The following is a 21,072-nucleotide window of genomic DNA, read 5'->3' as shown; positions in this document are numbered from 1 at the left end:
AGAGACAAGTCGGTGTGGTGGACAGGCTTCCTCAGGGCAGCTCAGACAAGCGGACGAGGCTTGAGAGGTCTTGCCAGCCAGGGAGAAATTGCGGTGGATACCAAAAGTAGACACAGAAGGTTCTTGAACAAGGGAGTTGTTGCAGAAGATGTCTTCATGCTTCTTGGGTTGATTACACATCTTGATAACTAGAATGGGAGGGGCTGCTGAGGGTTCTTGCAGAAACCTGGAGAAGTGAGAATGAGTTGAAGGCGCAGGGTTCTTTCCTCCAGGAGACCTACTAGTCATTTGATCCATTCGCTCATTCAGCACGCGTGTAGTCAGCAGCGAGGCTGTGCCAGGCACAGGGTCACACGGCAGGCATCCCCAGCAGACAGTACAGCTTCAGTCCTGCTGCCGTGACTCCTTGCTTGTCCCCACGGCTATCAGTTCCAGCACAGCACGAGCTCCCGTAGGCCGACATGGCTTCTCTGGTTCTTCCTGTCACGCTCTGTGAGTGGCACACGGTGGGCGCACAAATCGTATATACTCTGAACGGACTTACGGCCTTGCAGCATAACAGAAAAATCCACAGAGACGGGAAGAAAACGCAGGGTGGCACGACCTCCGCCTCGGTCCCGCCGAGACCGCGGCCCCGCCGGGAGCGCAAGTGTGCGCCTCCGAGAGTGTGTGTCTGAGAGTGTGTACGCGCGCGCGCACGGGGCGTGTCCTCTCAGGGCGCCCGCAGCGGGCCGAGCTGAGCTGCGCACTTCTCTGGGCACGCTCCAGCCAGTCCAGGCGGTGGCAGGAGGCGAAGGGACCCCGCGCATCCTCGCAGTCTTCCGCGGGCCGGCTCGGCGCGGCTCCTCCTTGCAGCGGGCGGGACTGCCCCGTGGTGCCGCCCAGCAGCCACGGCTCGGGGAAGCTCGGAGCGCTCGTGGATCGCGAGTCAGGGCAGCGGGTGGAGCCGAACCGCGCGGCCAGGGCCAATCGCGCTGCGTCGGGGGAGGAGCCCCGAGGGGGGAAAAAGAAAGTGCGGCGGAAAGTAAGAGGCTCATTGGGGAAGACTGTCGGGATCTGTGTCCCCGGAGCTCCTCTTTGGCCACAGGGGCGGAAAGAAGCAGTGCCTGGCGACCCTGCACGCATTTCTGCCGCTTTCACCGCGCCCGCTCAGCTTCCCGGCAAAGGTGAGTCTCGCGCTGCAGCGAGGGTTGGGCGGAATCACAGATCCTCAGACTCTCGGGGTGGATGGATTTCAGAGTTGAACCCTCCAATTTCACAGAAGTGAACACTGAGGGCGTAGTGAGATGGTGGCTGGGAAGGAGCGCCCTGCTAGACAGTGCTGTGGCCAGGATTCGAACCCTTATATCTAGAGCCCCGATTTTTCATTTGTAGGGATTTAAGTGACCCAGTGGGAAGATTGCTGAACGTTGCTGCCCACGTTCTCAATCCTTGGAGAGATCCATCCTGGTTCCCCTTCTGCGCTCCCACATCCCCAGCCCCGGCTTGGTTTCTCCAAAGCGCGGCTGTGAGCCCAGAGGCTGAAAGGAGGCGGCGTGTCCCCGCTTGCCCACTGGGTGTCTGTCGCTCTGGCCGGAGCGGTGACAGCTTGCTTCCCCCTTAACTAACCTGCTTTTTTCAGAAAGATGCCCGTTGCAAAGGTGTCCCTCCAGCTCCTGGATGGGTCCGGGCTCGGGGCGGGGATGGGGGCAGGCGACGATGAGGGACGCCAGGCTCTGGTGACCTCGGATGGTCAGCGCTATTCTCTCCAGCCCCGGGAGAGAGTGAAGCTGCTGGCCTTGTAAAGCATAGGGTGTATCTCATGAGCTGACTTCGTGGAGCCATACACCCCTTCCCACTTTCAAATCTGGGAAGAGGCGAGGAAGCTGAGTTTAAGAGAAAAATCACAAACATAAAAGCAAACTTCTGCTGTTGCCTTTAAGAGCCAGACCCCAGCCTGCCTTCCACTCCCGAACCTGAAATTGTGAACAGGGGACCACCAGAAGCGATTTGCTGCTCTGCTGTGCAGGTCCTGGTCTAGCTACTGGCTGAGAAAGATTTACCTTGTTTCGATTCCAGCTATTTAAAAGACACAAACAAAAATGTTCCCAGCCATAAATAGAGATTATAGTGACTACACTGAAACGTTAGGATAGTTAGGAGGATGAATTGGGACAATTTAAGTTACAAATTCAGCTCTGTGCCTGGCCTATCCCCTGATCACTTCAAACCTGATTGCAACTATTGTAAATATTGCTATACAGTAACCCTGCAGAGAGTGGGTTTTCACAAAGATGATTTCACACTACCTAAGCGTGACCTTTTTTTTTTCTTTCTTTTTATTCTGTAAATGTGATAGTGCCTTTTTCTTGAAGCTTGAACACTTCTTTGTAGTGCTTTTTGTGTCTGCTACTTGAATCTTGGATGGTTGACTTGGGAATAAAATTGCTGTTTCTCGGTGAAGTGACTTCCCTACTAGATTCCTGTTAACTAGAGGCATGCTTTGTTGACTAAGAGGGTGCTGAATTTGGTGAGAGGTAGGAAGACAAGAGGAGGAATCTGGAAGTTGCAGCTGTGTTCCAGACAGTCTAAGCCTTCAAAACCTGCTCTCTTTGGTTGGTCAAGCAACAGGATTTTTTAGATAATATCAGAAAACAACTACAAAATCGACCTACATTTCTCTTGCATTGTGTAAGAATGTTGCTAAGTCAGTCTGTTCTGGACACACAAACATGTATTATTAAATATGAACACATACCCATCCCACAGGAGTCTTCTTGTGATAATCATATTTGAAAATTAAACAGTTTCTCATCTACACCCCTGCCCTGCTCCTGACTACTGATTTTATTCTGATATACTTTTTAAAATTATTTACTGTTATCTACTGCCTATGCTGTAAATCCTTGAATCTAGCATCCAGCATTTGTAAATGGCTCCTCCTTCCTAGTCTGTAGCATTTGTGTGCACAGTCCTGATGAGTACTTGCAGTGGGGTGTGACACATCTGGAGAGAAGGTAGGATCTCAGTGGTACTGGCTTAGGTACCTCCTGCATGGAACATTTGCAGAACATGGGATCGTCTGCTTCTCTCGGCTTGTTTCTTATAGGCGTGCATTGTGATGAGCTGGCCAGGATACATCTGAACGTCTGCCTGGGAGACTGGGGACTTGTGGCAGAAAGGAAAGTGTGCAAAATAAGGTCAGAACAAGCAGATAGAAAGGAGGTTGAAAACTGTTTTTTTTTTTTTCTTTAAAGTTCTTGTTCTTTGAAGAAAGGATGCTTATACCCTTATACCCTTCCTCCTTCTACTCATACACATTATAAGTTGTTACAAAAACCATATGTATGCATAGGACTTTTAAACTTTGAAAGTACATTCCACATTTATTGTCTTCCTTGTATTTGCAATTGCCTTGGGAAGACATGGTAGGCCCATTAATAGTTGGAAAGAGGCTGTGTTTTGTAATTTGAAATTCCAGTTCCAGTACCAAAGTAACTGGGTGACACTGAGAAATTTGTTTCACCATTTAGAGCATCTGTTTCATTCCGTTCTACAATGGAAAAAATGTTCACTCCAAGAGTTTACATAAGGACTAAATTCAATGGATTAATGTCAAGTACATGTAGTCAGTAAGTGCTCATTCAATGATACATCTTCTTAGCTCAATTCATTGAGAAGGAAATAGGAATGGAGATAGAAACAAGAGTTTTCCAGGGATCACGTGGTTATTAAATTTCAGTCCTGGGAATATAGTTCATGTTTTTTTGACTTCTAGCTTAGGGCTTTCCCTGTCACACCCTGCCACATATTCAATGCAATCTACATCCACTTACTTCACTTGTTAGTTTGATCTTATTTGGCTGGTGACTTCAGGGTACTTTTTGAGGCCAAGTGAAGATTTCTTTACTAGCAGGACAATGTTTAAGCATGAGTCTGTAGAGTGTGGGGAGTCAATAATCTCTAACGAATCCTATTCTGATGTGTTAGATGTAATATACCTCATGTACCAGGAGGATATCTACTATGAAAATGAGAACTATGTCGAATTTTTCTTCTTCTCTGGAGCAATTTCCTCCCTCTACCATCCTGTGCCAGTTTGAAGGCTGCTAAGAAGATTGAGTAACAAATGCCATGTGTGGCCATAGATAACTTTGTTCCCTCTTTCATCCATTCTATAGGTAAAGGGTAGAATAGTGAGAATGATGGGAAAAGACAGCATTTGAAGAAGAAGAAAAAAAGCAGTACTTGCTGGTGGTGCAGATCACTGGTCTGGAATTGTAGTCCTCCATATGGAAACTGATGGCTGCAAACTTAAGAAGGAAGATGAATGGATCTGTTTCTTGTCCAGGAAGTGGGGCCATTTATCCATTGAAACTCCTCACAGGTCTCTCTTTTGTAGCAAGTAGGCAGGTTTGCAAATGTAGTTCTGAGCAAAATGATTTACTTCTCGCATTTGGCATTTGGAGATATGTTTGCTTTTGCCAAAAGGTAGGATGCTAGCTAGCATCATTTTACCTGGCACAGTTAGGAAACCAGAATGTGTCTGGTGATTAGGGAAGGAGGCTGAAGAAAAAGGAAACAAAGGTTATCTTCAACGCACACACACATACACACACACACACACAATTTCGTTTGTTGTTGAACTTCATCAGGCTTTTGCTGGTGACACAGATGTAGGATCTGGTGAGTCACTGTTGCCTTGCCTATGAAATATTAAAGAGAGCCACCTACTGTGCTCTTTTGCCCATTTTGGAAATTGTTCTGTGGGGGAATAAAGCACCAAAGAACAGGAAGGTTATAGAACATTTGGTATCTGATATTTAGACGCGTAAATCCAGGTTAGCTACTCATTTGCTGCTTTCTTTTAAAACTTAGCTTGCATGGTTCATGCTGATAGGGTTGTTAGGAGACCTCTTTCTGGTATGACTTTGTCCTAACTGTCCTTATCTGCTGTGGCAATGTAGATTTTAATCTGGCATGTACCTGAGGGAAGAAGAATGATGCCCTGTTTTTGGAGCTACAAAAGAGGGAGTCTGGTACCTACTTAAAGTTTCAGTGCTTCTCTCATCACCTTATTCACAGGGGACATTTAATCACCACTGATTCCTCCTCCTGCCAAAAATCTGTTCACTTTGTTAGTCTGTGAAATGTCAATAATCAAAATTTAACAGCAACACTTTACCGAACTCCATCGTGGTTTATGCTGAGTGTTTGTATGTATCATCTCATTCAGTTTTTGCAATGATTCTTTTTGGAAACTGAGGCTCATAGAAGTTAAGTAGCATAACCTAAATCATATAACATAAGGCAAGGGCTGATGCTAAGTGCATCTATACGTTTCATATTAGGAAGGGATGTAATTTTCTCTGCCTCTGTACTAAGAACTGACGATGTGGACTAAGACCAATGACCTACCTCATGCCTGTCCTGCCCTAGTCTTATTTTGGCTGTGACTGAGGTCTCTTTACCTTTTGGCCTAAAATGTGGGAAAGCTGAATTATCTGTTCTCTAAGGTTCTTCTGTTTCAATGCATTTTTTTTTCTTGAAGATTCCTGTCAATTCTGAAAAATTCTGTAATCCCATCTCTTTGCAAAGTCAAGGCCGAATGGGACAAAGGGGAGTGAAGAGAAATGCCCTACTGCTTTATGGCCAGGAGATGTATTTTCCAGCCATATAGAAGAAGGCAAGGGAAGTTGGCATATACTCTTGTGATTCCACTTAAGGACAAAACAACTCTCAGATATATATTATTGTCTGTGTTTTGCCAGTGAAAGAACTGAGTCTCAGAGTCAACATACCGACTTGCCCAAAGTTATCCAATTAGGAAAGATTAGAACGTGTGTGTGCTTGACTGTAAAGCCACTAAACCCAAATATTAGCCACCACCCCATGAAATCTAAGGACTTGTATAAGTAGATTCATGAGTGTCCTCTTCTGTTTTCTCACAGCATATACCAGTTTATCTGCTATCTCCTTACCTCTTCTTCCTCTCTTTCCTTTCCAAAAATGCTTTTCTTTATTGGTTGTTTCAAGTCAGTGGATTCCCCAGGAATGGTTATAGCAACTTCTGTCTCTGTTGTGATTCTTTTTACACTGTGAGGCAGTATGTTGTGCCTTTTTTGTGTACTTGTTCCTTATTAGCACCCAAGCAGCTGAGGGCATGATTTATCCTTCCCTGTGCCTAGCACAGTGCCTTATGAATAGAGAGTGCATAATTGAGTGGCTGATGGAATCATACTCTGTCATGCTGGCCTGCAATTGGACATCCAGTGTTCTACTTTATCATATTAATTTGGTCAAAGGTTGTTGCTGAGGACTAACAAAATAATTTTAATTTCCTTTAACTTTGTGATTATACAATCTGAAAAAATGATAAGGAGTCATAGACTTTAAGAAGATTGTATACCATTGCTTGCATGTTAGGAAAACACGTTTCCACCCTAATATGTCAGCAAACACAATGAAGGATGATGCTGAAGTGCAAGTGCATGCTTGCATTTAGTGACAGCAAGACCAGTGTCAGGTGTCACAAACATTTCCAGAGAGAAAGTAGGATATTTTCATGGAGGTAGGCAGCTCCAATGTGGTTAAATCTCAAGATTTCTAAAAACAGTAAGGAATGTAAGTCCAGCCATTATTCGACATAATTGGCATCAGTTGAACATAAGGACAGGCATCATTTTATGTCTAGTGTGTATCAGCAGATGCCTGGGATTTCTACCTGCCTGGTACCTAAGTCCTTATTACTAAATGAGTTTCCCCTTCTTCTAATGAATTGTAAAGGCAACAGAAAAGAGAATCAGTCATTTCATATACTCTGATATCTAAAAAGGTCCCTTTCATTGATAGAGCCATTCTTAGAGCTTGTTGTGGCTAAATGTTATGCTGACTTAAAATCATAATTGTGTGACATGGTGGACATCGACATCAGACTGATCTTCCTGGATTAGACTTTGGACAAGTTATTTAGTCTATATCCACCTCATTTTCATCATTTGAAAAATGGGGATAATGAAATCCATTTGTAAGGCTTTTGATAGGTGTCCATCATACGCCGTGATAGTTGTTAAGAGCCTGTTGTGTGAGGATTTTAATATTTGTTATGATTAATAATAATGCAATGATGATCCCATTGAATGCCCAAAGGATACTGGATTAGAAAATGAAAGTCCCAGGTTCAAATAACTTTTTTTGTATATATAGAAGTTCAAGCCTTCTAAATCATTGCTATTTTATACACACATTTTCATAGATATGAAATTATTTATTATTATAGTAATACTAAAGTGATTAGGGATGCTGTTGACAACAGTTTATATTCCAGCTCTCAAAGAGGCTAGATATTTGCTAAGAATGTGCAGCCAGAGAATAGTGGAGCTCTAGCCCAGGTTTTGAGCTCCCAGATCATGTTTTTTGCCCTCACCATTGTGATTCACTAGCCTTGGTTGCTTTCTCTCTCTGGATCTCCTTGTTTTCACTATTCTAACATGAAGAATTTCGACAAGTTGCCCTCTAAGGTGCTGTGTTCTACAGTTCTGTGTAGGGTGGGATAGCAAGAAGGGCTAAGAACAGAACTTCATTTGCTAGGCAGAGGCATCCACATGTTACAACATGGGGAGCAATGTAAGGAACAGATACTTGGCAGCTGCATTGACCTCAGTGAGTCATGACTGACCGCTACAGTAGAAGTCAGATGCCTTTGTGTCCTTAAATAGTGTGATTCTATCATGTTTCTCTGACCTGCAGACCATCCCTTACCATCATAGAATCCAGGTTTGGAAATGAGAAGAGAAAATAGTTGGGTTAGGCACATGGACATTAACCATTTAGGAAATGAAAATAGAGCCTTTATTATAAAGCAAATTCTGTACTACCATTAGTCATCATAATCTTCTATAAGAACTAAAGTGTAAAATCTCAGTGCTTTCATCTGAATTTTATCATCTTAAGTGCACATTTTCTCCTTTCTTCTTTTGAGCTTTTAATACTCGTGGAATGAAGCATGATTCTGCTTGAAATACAGGAGTTGTTTCTGTTTATAGAAATGATAGAGAATTGAGACTGGTAATACACACTACATAGCACTTCACTGGAAGGTTGGACTTCGGCTTTCCAATTACAGAGTGAGACAATGGTGGGAATGGGGGATTGAATGGATATAGTAGGTAGTGAAAACTTAACTGGCTTTTGACTAGAGTTTGAGTCCTAGGTACTACTTGCTTAGCCTTTCCAGACTTAACAATTCTAATTTATAGCTGATACCTATAAAAGAAACATTAAGTATTTAATTCTTCTCTCTTCACTCAGTCCTGTTGTTTATCCAAAGCATCACCCATTTGATAAAACTCAGATGGAGAGGAGGAGTACATCAAGGAGGTGCTCCAGCTGGTCTAAGAGAAAGTGTTCCAGTTTGACAAACCACTGGGATGGTAATGGATAGGAAAGAAATGTGTTATTTACCTAAAATATGGAGGAACCTTTCATGTGGAGTGAAAATGAGAGCAGTGATAAATTGTGTTGCATGGATCATCTATGTCAGATCATCTAGATAACTTGTTGAAGAAGCAGGTCTAGATCTCTGCGCTGAAATCTGAGCATTATTATACCAGAATTTGCAATACTGAAAAGCAGTTTAGTGTATATATCTGGAGTCTATATTTGTTCAAATTCTGCTTCATTTATGAGTTTCTAGGTGTGTGAATTAGCATTTCCTTTTAAAATGAAGATAAACACCATGCATAAGCAATTGGGTTCCTGTAGAAATAAGTAATTTAACATATGTGCAATGTCTAAAACAGACTGATACAGGTATCAGTGCAGTATTTCACTCAATTTGCAATCCAGTCTTTAAAATTCCTTGTGAGACCTGTATGTTTATACAATGTTTCTGCTTTGTTTTTCTTAAATAAAATTTCCCCTTATCCTGCTTCTTCTACGTCAACCAGACCCATTCTGCTCTCTTTTACCCTACTCTTCCTTTTCCTTTTTTTTTTTTTTTGAAGAAATTGGTGCCTCATTAGTTTCCATATAATATTTGGTCTGTGTGTTTTTTAGTTTTTAAAATTTTATGTATTTATTTATTTATTTGAGAGGCAGAGTTACAGAGAGAGAGGGAGAGACAGAGAAGTCTTCCACCCGCTGATTCACTCCCCAAATAGCCATGATGGCTGGAGCTGGGCCTATCCAAGGCCTGGAGCCAGAGGCCTTCTGAGTCTCCCACGTGGGTGCAGGGGCCCAAGTATTTGGACCATCTTCCTGCTTTCACAGGTCATTAGCAGGGTACTGGATGGGAAGTGGAGTAGCCAGGACTTGAACTGGTGTTTATATGGTGGAGATTTAACCTATTACACCACAGCACTGGCAAAGTTTTTAAAATTTTATCCCCATTAGACCATAAATTCCACAAGTACAATTTGTTTTGCTTATTAACCTAACCCAGGTACTAAAATAGTGCCTAGAAAGTAGCTGATACTCAATCATGAGTCAACAATGAATAAATAATTTTATAGATAGATGTTCCCAAGAAGTAGAAATAAATATATAGAATTAAATAAGAAAATAAATTATATAAATAACATTGAAATAATAAAATGTATGCATTACACATGCATATTTATACTTATACATTTGTATATGTATATACCTATATATACATATATATGTATATACCTATAGGTATAGGTATACACATGTATATGTGTAGGTGTGTGTGACCTGTTTGTAGAATGTGGAGTATTTATATATTTAGAATATATAAATGATGATTTATGTATTGATGTGTATATAAGTGTGTGTATAAATAGAAATGTCCCTGTCTATATTGGAGTTGTCTAAAACCACCTGGAAAAGCAGATGTATTGAAATGACCCCTTATTGTTAGGATTTATATTGATGGTTGGGAGATTATATGAGTAAACTGACAACAGACCAAAAATGAATGTAAGTGGCTTCAGGGAAAGAAATGAAGGTCTTAGATTAGGTTTCAAATAAGATAGGCAGGGAAGGAATCTCTGAGATGGTGATAGTTGATTAATGAGTAAATCCTGAGAAAGGGCTAGGGTAGGACTGAGGTCATGGCTGAGGTAGCAAGGGCTAGGTGAGAAGGAGAGAAGGCTGGAAAAAAAGCCCTAAGATAGGCAGGGTTAGATCAGACTGGACTTTCAGGCCAAGGTAAGAGGTTTGGATTTTATGAAAATGCAGCAGGAAGTCCATTAAAGGATAGATGTAGGATGGTGAGCAGGTTCAATGTATTTGGACCGTTGAACATATTTATGAGGAGATAAGATGCTTTGGTCTCAGGTATGCTTCAATGAACAGGTGACAAAGACAGTTCATTTCAATGATGTTTTTCAGAGCCTTTCATTGATGTTATTAGTAGCCTCTCATTCTCATTAAAAGGTCTCAAAGGAAAAAAATAAACGATCAGGCAAAAGAGGCAAAACCAGATTCTTTTGCTTTTTTCACAAATAATACATTCTTATTATCAAATGCATTAAGTAATGGATGGAAAGTATGCACTGTTGCCCAATTCAATTCAGCTGGAAATTTTACAGTTTTTGTGTAGGTGTTTATATAATCAGTCCTCCAAAACACTGGATCTAGAGCTATTTCTTTATAAAACATCAACTACCTGTTTGTGAAATCTGTATGCCAAAGAATGAGCATGTAAAAGACAAATTCAATTCCATATGAGGTCAGTTTCTTTTTCCTTTTAGATTTACAAATTTAACGGTGCCTAACTTTTCAAGAAGTAGGTTATAGGGCTTCTCTTCAAGTAAATCTTTCCTGGCACATGGACATGTAATCTCATATGTGCCTCTTAATAATACAGTTGTAAGGTACATTGATGACACATGCCCAACACTATGTCAAGTGCTTTATAAGTATTAGCTTTGTAAAGCCTTAGAATAATGCTATGAGTAGATACAGATCTAATCACCATTGCACAGAAGAAATTGGAATCAAGAACACAGTGTTGGTCAGTGTTACAGGCAATATTTGAATATGGGCAATTTCTACACATTTTAAAAAGTGGCCCACAAATTTATATATTCATCTCTATTTGTTCCAATTAGTTCATGGTGCATAATATGATAATTCAATACAGTGGTTTGAATCAGAGAACTAATACATGAACTGGTCTTTCAAGTTGTATCACTTCGTTATCATGTAGTGGTAAAAACATGGGTTTTAGACTAATACAACCCGGGAAGGCTAATGTTCCTCACCACCTCAGTATATGATAAAATTACCTAACATTTCTAAACCTGTGTCCACATCAGTGTTAGCACAACAATAGGGCTTTTATAAAGGCTAGATAAATTATGCACATAAAATTCATTTTTAAAGCTTTATTTATTTGGGGCCAGTGCCATGGCTCACTTGGTTAATCCTCCGCCTGCAGCGTCGGCGTCCCATATGGACGCCAGGTTCTTGTCCCGGTTGCTTCTCTTCCAGTCAGCTCTCTGCTGTGGCCCTGGGGGGCAGTGGAGGATGGCCCAAGTGCTTGGGCACCTGCACCTGCACCCGCATGGGAGACCAGGAGGAGGCTCCTGGCTCCTGGCTCCTGGGTTCTGATCGGCACAGTGCAGCCGTGGCGGCCATTTGGGGGTGAACCAACGGAAGGAAGACCTTTCTCTCTGTCTCTCTCTCTCTCGCTGTCTGTAACTCTACCTGTCAAATAAGAAAAAAAAAAACTTTATTTATTTGATAGAGAGAGAGAGAGAGAGGGAGATCAAGCTTCAGTCTGCGGGTTCACGCCCCAAATACCCACAACAGTCAGGAATGGGCCAAGCTGAAGCAGGACCCTGAAACTCCACCTGTGTCTCCACAGGAGTGGCAGGAACTCAAGTACTTGAGCTTTCGTCTGTTGCCTCCCATGGTGCATTTCCGTAAAAAGCTGGATCAGAACCGAAGACGGCACTCTGATATGGGATGTGGGTGTCCCAGGCTGCTGCCACAATACCAGCCTCTGTATTTAAAGTTCTTTGTGCAATGTCTGGAAAACAATTATTGTTCTGTCTAATTGACCTGTGTATATTATCATTTTTTTTTTTTGACAGGCAGAGTGGACAGTGAGAGAGAGAGACAGAGAGAAAGGACTTCCTTTTGCCATTGGTTCACCCTCCAATGACTGCCGCGGCCTATATTATCATTTAAATTCAGACATGCTCCACACACATACTCACACTTACATGCACAAGCAGTTTTTTAGTTGTGCTTGTTATTTACTTCGCTTTTAAAAAAATCAAAGCCAAAGACAGAAACACATAATCAGTGGTGTTAATTTTGCTGCAGGGCCCATTCTGTCCATTGCCCTGGATGGACCATGTGTTGTGGATTCTTAAAGATCCTCTTGTGGGAATGGCAATGGGAGCAAAAGGTGCTCTGTGGCCATTCTGTCTCCTCCAAATATTTACCTATCTGCAGATGACACTTCCACCCCTTCAATACTTCTCCCCAGCCTATGGCTGCCTTGTTGGAGAGTTACTTTGCATTCTAGTGATGGGTCCAGAGTGTTATAGGTGACAAGGGAAATGGGTAAAGTTTTGTTCTATGTAACACCTAATGAGGCTATTTTCAGTGCTTTCCAAAAGTTTAGGACCTACTATTGATCCAGTGCTTCTCATGTGCCAGGAACTGTGCCGAGTGCTTTGTTCTCATTATCTTATTCAATCATTACTGCAGCCCTATGCAAATTCTCAGTTTTAGCTATAAACCAGATTTACAGCTAAGAGAACATAAATTCCCATAGTCACTTCCATATGTATTTTGAGTAGGCTGTGAAGATAAAATAAAGTAGTTCATGCTTGTGTTTTGCCACATTTTTCTTCAAAAGTAAATTGTGCAAGGTTGCAATACTTCTGGAGTCTCCAGGGACCTCCCCTACAGTGAAGATAGATTTGGCAGAGAAATGAGGCAAAGATTGTATGGGGAAGGCAAGAAGCTTCATCCCAGTTGACAGTTTATTTTGCTCTGAAAGAAGCTAATGACAATGAGCTGAATCCTATTTTTTCTGTTGGTCACATCATTTTAAGAAATCAGTATGGTGCTTATTTATTGTGTTAGTCTGTTTTGTACTCTTTTAACAAAATAATTGAGACTGCTTTATTAATAAAGAGCAGAGATGTAATTCTTATTGTTCTGGAGGCTAGGCAAGTCCAAGGTCAAGGGCCATTTTGTGGCATCATTTTTCCAAGGTGAAAGGCAGAAGGCGGAAGGCCGTGAAAGAGTAGGGGCTGAACTCATCCTTTTATAAGGAATCCACTTCCACAGTACTGACCTTGATCTCTTCAGGAGGACAGAGCTCTCCTGACCTAAATAACCTCTTAAAAGTTCTGCTTTTCAACAGTGTTGCCTGGGCACTCAATTTCCAACATACACACTTTGGAGTACACATCCACACCGCAGTGTTTAGACTTACTATTGTTTGTTAATCGGGTGTTTAAAAGGTGTAACTTTCATCTTCCCGCATCTCCTAAATTCAAGGGTTTCACAGAATCTGGTAGGTTTATTATTTCCTTTGTGGAAAGGACTTCACGTGTGCACATACTAATGAGAATTGTGCCTGATTCATATCTGACACTTCATTTTTTTAATGAAGACTTGAGAAATTAAATAACCACCCCCCTTTTTTTTCCTGTATGAATAGGAGCTACTTTGGGATTTTAAAAAATGATGAGGAGTGGGTGTTTAACCTAGCAATAAAAATGCCTGCATCCCACATTAGAGTACCTGGGTGGGATTAATTCTTGCCTGTGGCTCCAGATGTCAGCTTCCTAACAATACAAACCCTAGGGGCAGTGATGATGGCTCAAGCAATTGGCTCCTGCCACCTAAGTGGGAGACCTGGATAGAGTTCTTAGCTCCAATCTTTGACCCCAACTCAGCCCCAGCCCTTGTGGACATTTTGGGAGTGAGTCATGGAATAGGAGCTCTCTCTTGTCTCTCAACTAACTAAGTGAAATTTAAAAAATAAAAAGAAAGCTCAAATTTCAATATGTACCTTTCTTTTTCAATTTTTGCTTTAAAAACTATTTCAGAAAGAGTATTCTAAAATATGTGGTATTACTTAATGTTGGTTTTTCAGGACAATTATTGGAATCAACTGTAATTCCTGTAGAATTTCTTTTTTTAATTTTTTTGACAGGCAGAGTGGACAGTGAGAGAGAGACACAGAGAGGAAGGTCTTCCTTTGCCGTTGATTCACCCTCCAATGGCCGCCGCGGCCGGCGCACCGCGCTGATCCAATGGCAGGAGCCAGGTGCTTTTCCTGGTCTCCCATGGGGTGCAGGGCCCAAGCACCTGGGCCATCCTCCACTGCACTCCCTAGCCCCAGCAGAGAGCTTGCCTGGAAGAGGGGCAACCGGGACAGAATCTGGCACCCCGACTGGGACTAGAACCCGGTGTGCCGGCGCCACAAGGCGGAGGATTAGCCTAGTGAGCCATGGCGCCAGCTGCCTTTAGAACTTTTCAAGCTGATATCATTTATCCTGATACCAAATGGTTCCAGACTAGTGTATTTTTTAATTTGTATAATCTGATTTTCATAAATTTTTTGTCTGTGTTCTTATTTCTGCTAGTTCTTGTTGCTTTCACATCTCACTAAAGAAGTTTTGTCTTCATTTTCCATACTATGAGAGATGTCTAATTTACTGTAGACTAGGAAGATGTGTGATAAGTTTGTTTGAACTATGTGTATGGTGTGCATAAACAGTATTGAGTGTGGCCTGGAGTCTTCTCTATGGAAGGAATGGAAAGCGTGGTGTTTTTTATAAGCAGTCTTCATGTAGCTGAGGCACTATCATAGACAGGATCACTTGGTTTCACTTACTTGTGTTGGGGAAAGGGAGGGGTGGCAGGGATAATTCATTTACCCTTTGGGTAATGCACATTTTCTGAGAGTCTTATGTAGCCACGCACTGGTGAGGTACAAACATTAAAAAACACACACTCACACACAGCCTCTAAGAGTAAGAGTGAATAGATAGTGGAAGTTTTAGAAGATACATAATAACATTTTTTTTAAACTTTTATTTAATGAATATAAATTTCCAAAGTACAGCTTATGGATTACAATGGCTTCCCCCCAATACCGTCCCTCCCACCCACAACCCTCCCCTTTCCCACTCCCTCTCCCCTTCCATTCACATCAAGATTCATTTTCGATTATCTTAATATACAGAAGATCAGCTTAGTATACATTAAGTAAGGATTTCAACAGTTTGCACCCACACAGAAACATAAAGTGAAGAATAATAGGTGATTTTTTTTAAATGATGATGCAATCAGATCAGACCTATTGTCATGTTTAATCCCAGTGAGAGTCAAGTTGGGAGTTGATAATTTCTTCTTTTTTTTTTTTTCCCAGAAGATCAGTTTAGTATGCATTAAGTAAAGATTTCAACAGTTTGCACCCCCATAGAAACACAAAGTGAAATATATTGTTTGAGTACTCGTTATAGCATTAAATCTCAATGCACAGCACATTAAGGACAGAGATCCTACATGAGGAGTAAGTGCACAGTGACTCCTGTTGTTGACTTTACCAAGTGACACTCCTGTCTATGGCATCAGTAATCTCCCTATGCTCCAGTCATGAGTTTCCAAGGCTATGGAAGCCCTCTGAGTTCTCTGATTCTTATCTTGTTTAGACAAGGTCATAGTCAAAGTGGAGGTTCTCTCCTCCCTTCAGAGAAAGGTACCTCCTTCTTTGAAGACCTGTTCTTTCCACTGGGATCTCACTCGCAGAGATCTTTTGCCAGAGTGTCTTGGCTTTCCATGCCTGAAATACTCTCATGGGCTTTTCAGCCAGATCTGAATGCCTTTAGGGCTGATTCTGAGGCCAGAGTGCTATTTAGGACATCTGCCATTCTATGAGTCTGCTGAGTGTCTCACTTCCCATGTTGGATCACTCTCCCCTTTATTTATTCTATCGGTTAGTATTAGCAGGTACTAGACTTGTTTATGTGCTCCCTTTGACTCTTAGTCCTTTCATTATGATCAATTGTGAACTGAAATTGATCACTTGGAATAGTGAGATGGCATTGGTACATGCCGCCTTGATGGGATTGAATTGAAGTCCCCTGGTATGTTTCTAACTCTACCATTTGGGGCAAGTCAGCTTGAGCATGTCCCAAATTATACATCTCTTCCCTCTTTTATTCCCACTCTTATGTTTAACAGGGATCACATTTCAGTTAATTTTCAACACTTAAGAATAACTGTGTGATAATTACAGAATTAAACCAGTCATATTAAGTAGAACAGACAAAAAAATTACTAAGAGGGATAATGTATTAAGTTGTTCATTAACAGTCAGGGCTATGCTGATCAAGTCACCGTTTCTCATAGTGTCCATTTCACTTCAGGAGGTTTCCTTTTTGGTGTTCAGTCAGTTGTCACCGATCAGGGAGAACATATGGTATTTGTCCCTTTGGGACGATACATAATAACATTTTGATGTCTCAGAAGAAGAGATACCTGCAGCTCAAGAAAGAGTTGAAGAGGAAGGCAAGTTTGAAGTGACTCTTGATGTGATGAGCAGATTTTGGACATAGAGCAGAGAGGAGGAATGGTGTGTGAAAGTCCAACTTGGGGAGCAGAAATGATAGGGATAGATAATATGTATGACAGGGAAGGTGGGGTTTATCAGAGGAACTACAATTGTGAAGAAGCTGGGCAATTCAAGGCCCTTAAAGGGACAGTTGTAAGCAGGGAAAAGTCATCAGCCACAGTCCCTGAGAAGGAGCTGGGAAAGAAGTCTGGGGAAGGCCGTTGCCTCCAACTGTGGTGGGACAAACAAGCCAGAGGGAAAGCCCGAGGGACGTGAAGAGCAATTGGAACTCACAAGGATGAGTTGTAGTCCTTTACTGTTTTCACTGTGCTTAACCCTGATGCTGTGGGCAGCCTACAGCAGGGGCATGGAGCTTCACACCTATCCCAGGCCTGACTTGGAGAAATTAAAGGGTCAGATTTGGCAGGCATTGAAGGAGCAGTGGGTCAGGTTGTTGCCTTCAGCTAGGAGGTGAGTCAGCAATTAACTACAATGTGCAGGAGCTGCAGTTGTACCTGGGGGCTGAAATGGATGGATTTCCTTATAGCCATCTCTGACTCAGATCCACAGGGGAGAAAGAAATAGGATGAAGCAGTTCAAAACCACAAGTGATAAAGGGAACATTATGAAAACAAAATGAGAGAACCCGGAGCCTTGCTTGGGGAGAGAGCCCAGTCTAATTGGGAATGTCACACCAGCACAGAGAGCTATGAGGATCAGACAGAAAAGGTGAACAGGGGCTGCATTGTTGAGGATCGTCAATAACCTGTGAGGAATTTGTGCACAATCTTGTAAGGCAGGGAGAGACACTTAACATTCTTGAGCAACATGTGGGCGTATTAGGTGTGTGTTTCAGACATGTGGCATTGGGATTTAAAGCATTGGCACTTGAAGAGAGGGAGTAAGTCAGGTAAGTAATGAGAATTCTCTTGTAGTAATCCAGACAAAATGTATTCCCAGAGCTTGCTCTTGTTCTCACTGAGGGTGGTGACCCAGAATCATTGTAAGAGGTTGTTCAGGATCAGCATGGGAATTAAAAGTGTTGGTGCACATTGCAAATCAAGACAATTTTACATATGGTTGATTTTGTCAACTCTTATGTTCTGGTGGTACAACAGATACTTTTCTCTAATGTTCCCTGATGTTTCCTCTGTAGTATGAGAAAAGCAAGGAAAGTTTGCATGTAGTTGGAACATTGGCTAAAATTTAACTGGTTTATGCAACCATATCAGTATCATTTTGAGATAGGAGAGATCTTAAAAAACAAATATTCTACCTGTTTCATGTAGTAAACCAAGACTCTTTGTCTCTTCTGAGTAGTTATGAGGTTATTCCCTCATCTTTGTGCAAGTGCCCAACATCTTAGAAACATTATCTCATTTGATTTGATAACAGCTCTCTGAAGTTTGGTCTGAATTATTATAAATGAGAAACCTGAGGCTCAGAGGTGGGATGATGATTTAAGTGGCCACTTAGCCTTGGATGATTCAAGACAGCTCACTGGAGTTCTGAGTGTGTACCTTTCTATCTCTTAGGTTTCCATTTCACTTCACGCACTACTCCTAAAAATCTTCTTGAGACAGATCTTTGGTCATAATGTGTCCCTATTCTTAATCTGTCCATAGTTTTTGAATGTCATCACTTTTAAGGTTTCTTTCCACCTGGAGGACAGGCCCCTTATAATCCAGGAACTCTTGTGATTCCTTAGCCCCATGCAGTATTCTTACTGCTCTCCTTCTAAACACAGAACACCAAACACAGGAAATAGTAGAACATATACACATACCTGAAGAGGTACCTTAAAATTCCTAGGTGCTTCTCACATCGTTTAGTTCTACCATTCCATAAGTCTTCCCTGGCAGCACTTCCTAGTACATACTTCTGAATGTTTAATAACCCCATCTTGGGTTCCTGTTTGCTAAGACACAGCTGAATTCATTCTTGAGATATTTAAAATGCTCAGTGAAACCCAGTGCTGTATCACCTAAGATTTCAATAACTGACAGCAGGTGACTAGAAAACCTTATAATCTCTGTTCAGTGCACCCCTGTGATGTTTTTGCCCTCCTAGAAGGATCCCTGGGGCTTATCAACTTGGGGTGACTATTTCAGGTTTTTGCTTTGAGGAATACAGAATTTTTGTAGCTAATTATTTAGATACATGGACTTAGAGGAGCCAGACGAGGCTTACAGAAGTCAAGCTTTCCCGGCAGGCATCAAACGGAGTACATGCCATGATCACTAGGGTCAAAAATCCCTGGCTTTGCAAATATAAAACAGAGGAACATGCCATGGTTAGAGTGAGTCAAACCTGTCTGTGTCTGTCCTTCCAAGTTCTGGTAATGTACTTTCTAGTAGTATGGTGTACTGTTTCCTCTTGCCTTGGCTCTCACAGGTGAGATTGGCTTTATTTCTCCTTACCTGATATTTGGCATTCAGATATGAGGTGATGTAGGGGAAAAGGTTGGGAGAATCAATGGCTGGATTTCTAGTGATAAGAAAAAAATTAATAATGATCAGAAATTTGGAGTGCTTACTATGTGCCAGGTTCTTCATGAAATTATCACCAGTAATCCTTTTACCTAGTTTGCTAAGGTGCCTTACTGACCCTGTTCACCAGGAAGGAAACTGAAACTTTGTGTGGTTAAGAAATTCTGGAGGATTTGGGTTTAGAGCCATGTGATTCTAATGATCATGTTGACAACCTGTGCTTTGCTTAGACCTGCTGAGGAGTGCTCTGTGTCTCCTGACCCTGCTCCACTGTGCCTGCACCTGCAGTTGAGAGTCTGATAACAGGAATTTAGTTACCACACTACTTTGTCTGAAAATCTGTTAGAAACTCAGCATAGACTGAGGCAGCCCTATTGGCCCTTTGAGTTTCTGCCTTCTTGTTGCTTTCTTTTCACCTTTTCCAGTTTCTTTTTAGGTTTAGTCACCATGGGCAGTGCTTTAATCAATTGATCACTGTTCTTCCTGTTTTAGTGACATTGTCATTTCCTCAGTGTGTTCTTCTCCCTTTGAATTTCAGGCTGCAGAGTAGGGGAAAAAGTAAGTGCTTTCCAAAAGCCCTAGCTTATGATTTTTGAAAATGAGGTCTACAGAGATATGGAAACACTGCTTTTAAATACATAGAACCACTGGTTTATGCCCAAAGGTTTCTGTAGATGTGACCCCACCATCCTCCCACACAAAAACAAATAGATCAAAATTACAGAGGAGCAGAGTCTGGCTCAGTATAATGACACCTTTATTACAGCTAAGGCCATATGAAAAGTAAATTGATAATGAGTTCACCATCACTACAGATATTTAAAATGGACCCAGACATACTCTTTGTAAGGATGTTACAGGGAGATTTGAATATTGCAAAAAGAGTTTGAATCAAAATGACATTTAAGAGTTTTTCCGGCCTTGAGATTCTGTCTTGAATTCACTTAGAAACTTCATATTGAGAATAAAGGTTTCCCCTTGTTGTAATTAACATCAACTAGTGATGTCGCCTCCCCCTGCCCCCCCTGTGCTTCCCCCTTCTGAACAACTACTCGATTTAAGAAGGAGACTTAGGATGAGGAAGGATGTGGTTCTCTCCCTCTTGGCAGCACTCCTTGTCAGAATGGAAGACTTGTGTCTGGACCTGGCACAGTTCCGTCCAGCCCTCTTACCAGCCTAGTTCTGTCTGTGACCAGAGCACGTGGGAGGTGCACATCCGTGTAGGAAAACCTCCCACTGGCTGCTAGCTCTATTTTTTTTTTTTTTTTTTGTTCCTAATGTATGAAGTCTTGCCCAGGGCAAACCTCTTGTAGGAATAACACACCCTGAAACAAGTCTGAGTCAGCCCAGACAAGCATCCCCTGAAAAATATTCCCTTTGCAGTTGGCAGCATATGAGAAAGCATCTTTGAGAGCAGGTTCTTCTTGTGATTTCAAAGGAAAACAGCTTGCGGGTCAGAATATCAGGAGCACAATTATTTTATTTATATTTTCCTATTTTCTTCCTATGTTTTGAATTGGCTTACTACTAATCTGAAAGTGCCAGTGTTCCAGAATGATAAGCCTTTGACTTAATGTCAGAATTGGGACAGTTCACTGATTCTTGAAGAAAAGAGTGCTGCAAGGATAGGAAGTGTCCAACAGCTAATGAACAGCTTTGATTCGAAAGAATGAAAAGAGGGAAAGACAAACTGGCAGTAGATTCTACTGGTCAGTGTTGCAACTAAGAATAGACAGTGCTTTTCAATTAAATAAGGTGCTCTTTTCCCTCACAATTTACAGAGATCACAAATCTCTAAACAGTCTCAATTTTTCTTTAAATGAAATGTGATGGCACTGTGTGCTTGGCTCAGTTCTATCAGTTTTGGATATCTCAAACTCAGGAGTCATATCCCTTAAAGGAAAGCTTCAGAAACTCACAGATATCAGGTCATTCCAACTGTCACCAGAAAAATAAAGATGTCAAAAACTTGGTAGCTACAATGACTCCTTAGGGATCAGATCCAAGGCAGCCTATAGGAGGTTTGACTAAGATTTCCCATGTATG

The 21,072-nt window shown here is 41.8% G+C and overlaps 1 protein-coding gene across 10 annotated transcripts in view; it reads left to right on the top strand.

Annotated features, from left to right (window-relative positions):
* The first annotated feature begins 1,027 nt into the window (after nt 1-1,027).
* IL1RAP (interleukin 1 receptor accessory protein) overlaps nt 1,028-21,072 on the top strand; it is a 163,498-nt gene continuing 143,453 nt past the window's right edge. For 4 of the 10 annotated variants that reach the window (XR_011388002.1, XM_070072366.1, XM_008266655.4 and 1 more), the window contains exon 1: nt 1,034-1,166. Coding sequence is in view for 3 of the 10 variants with exons in the window: in XM_017346988.3 (XP_017202477.3) it covers nt 18,771-18,931 (161 nt within the window). In the remaining 7 variants the exon portion in view is untranslated. Of the gene's footprint in view, nt 1,167-16,287; nt 18,932-21,072 lie in introns of those variants that run through there. The other 6 variants (XR_007908837.2, XM_017346989.3, XM_070072368.1 and 3 more) reach the window with 5 other exon arrangements.

The sequence above is a fragment of the Oryctolagus cuniculus genome, chromosome 4 (assembly GCF_964237555.1).
Source record: "Oryctolagus cuniculus chromosome 4, mOryCun1.1, whole genome shotgun sequence".
Lineage (NCBI taxonomy): Eukaryota > Metazoa > Chordata > Mammalia > Lagomorpha > Leporidae > Oryctolagus > Oryctolagus cuniculus.
This window is presented reverse-complemented; position numbering and strand designations above follow the sequence as displayed.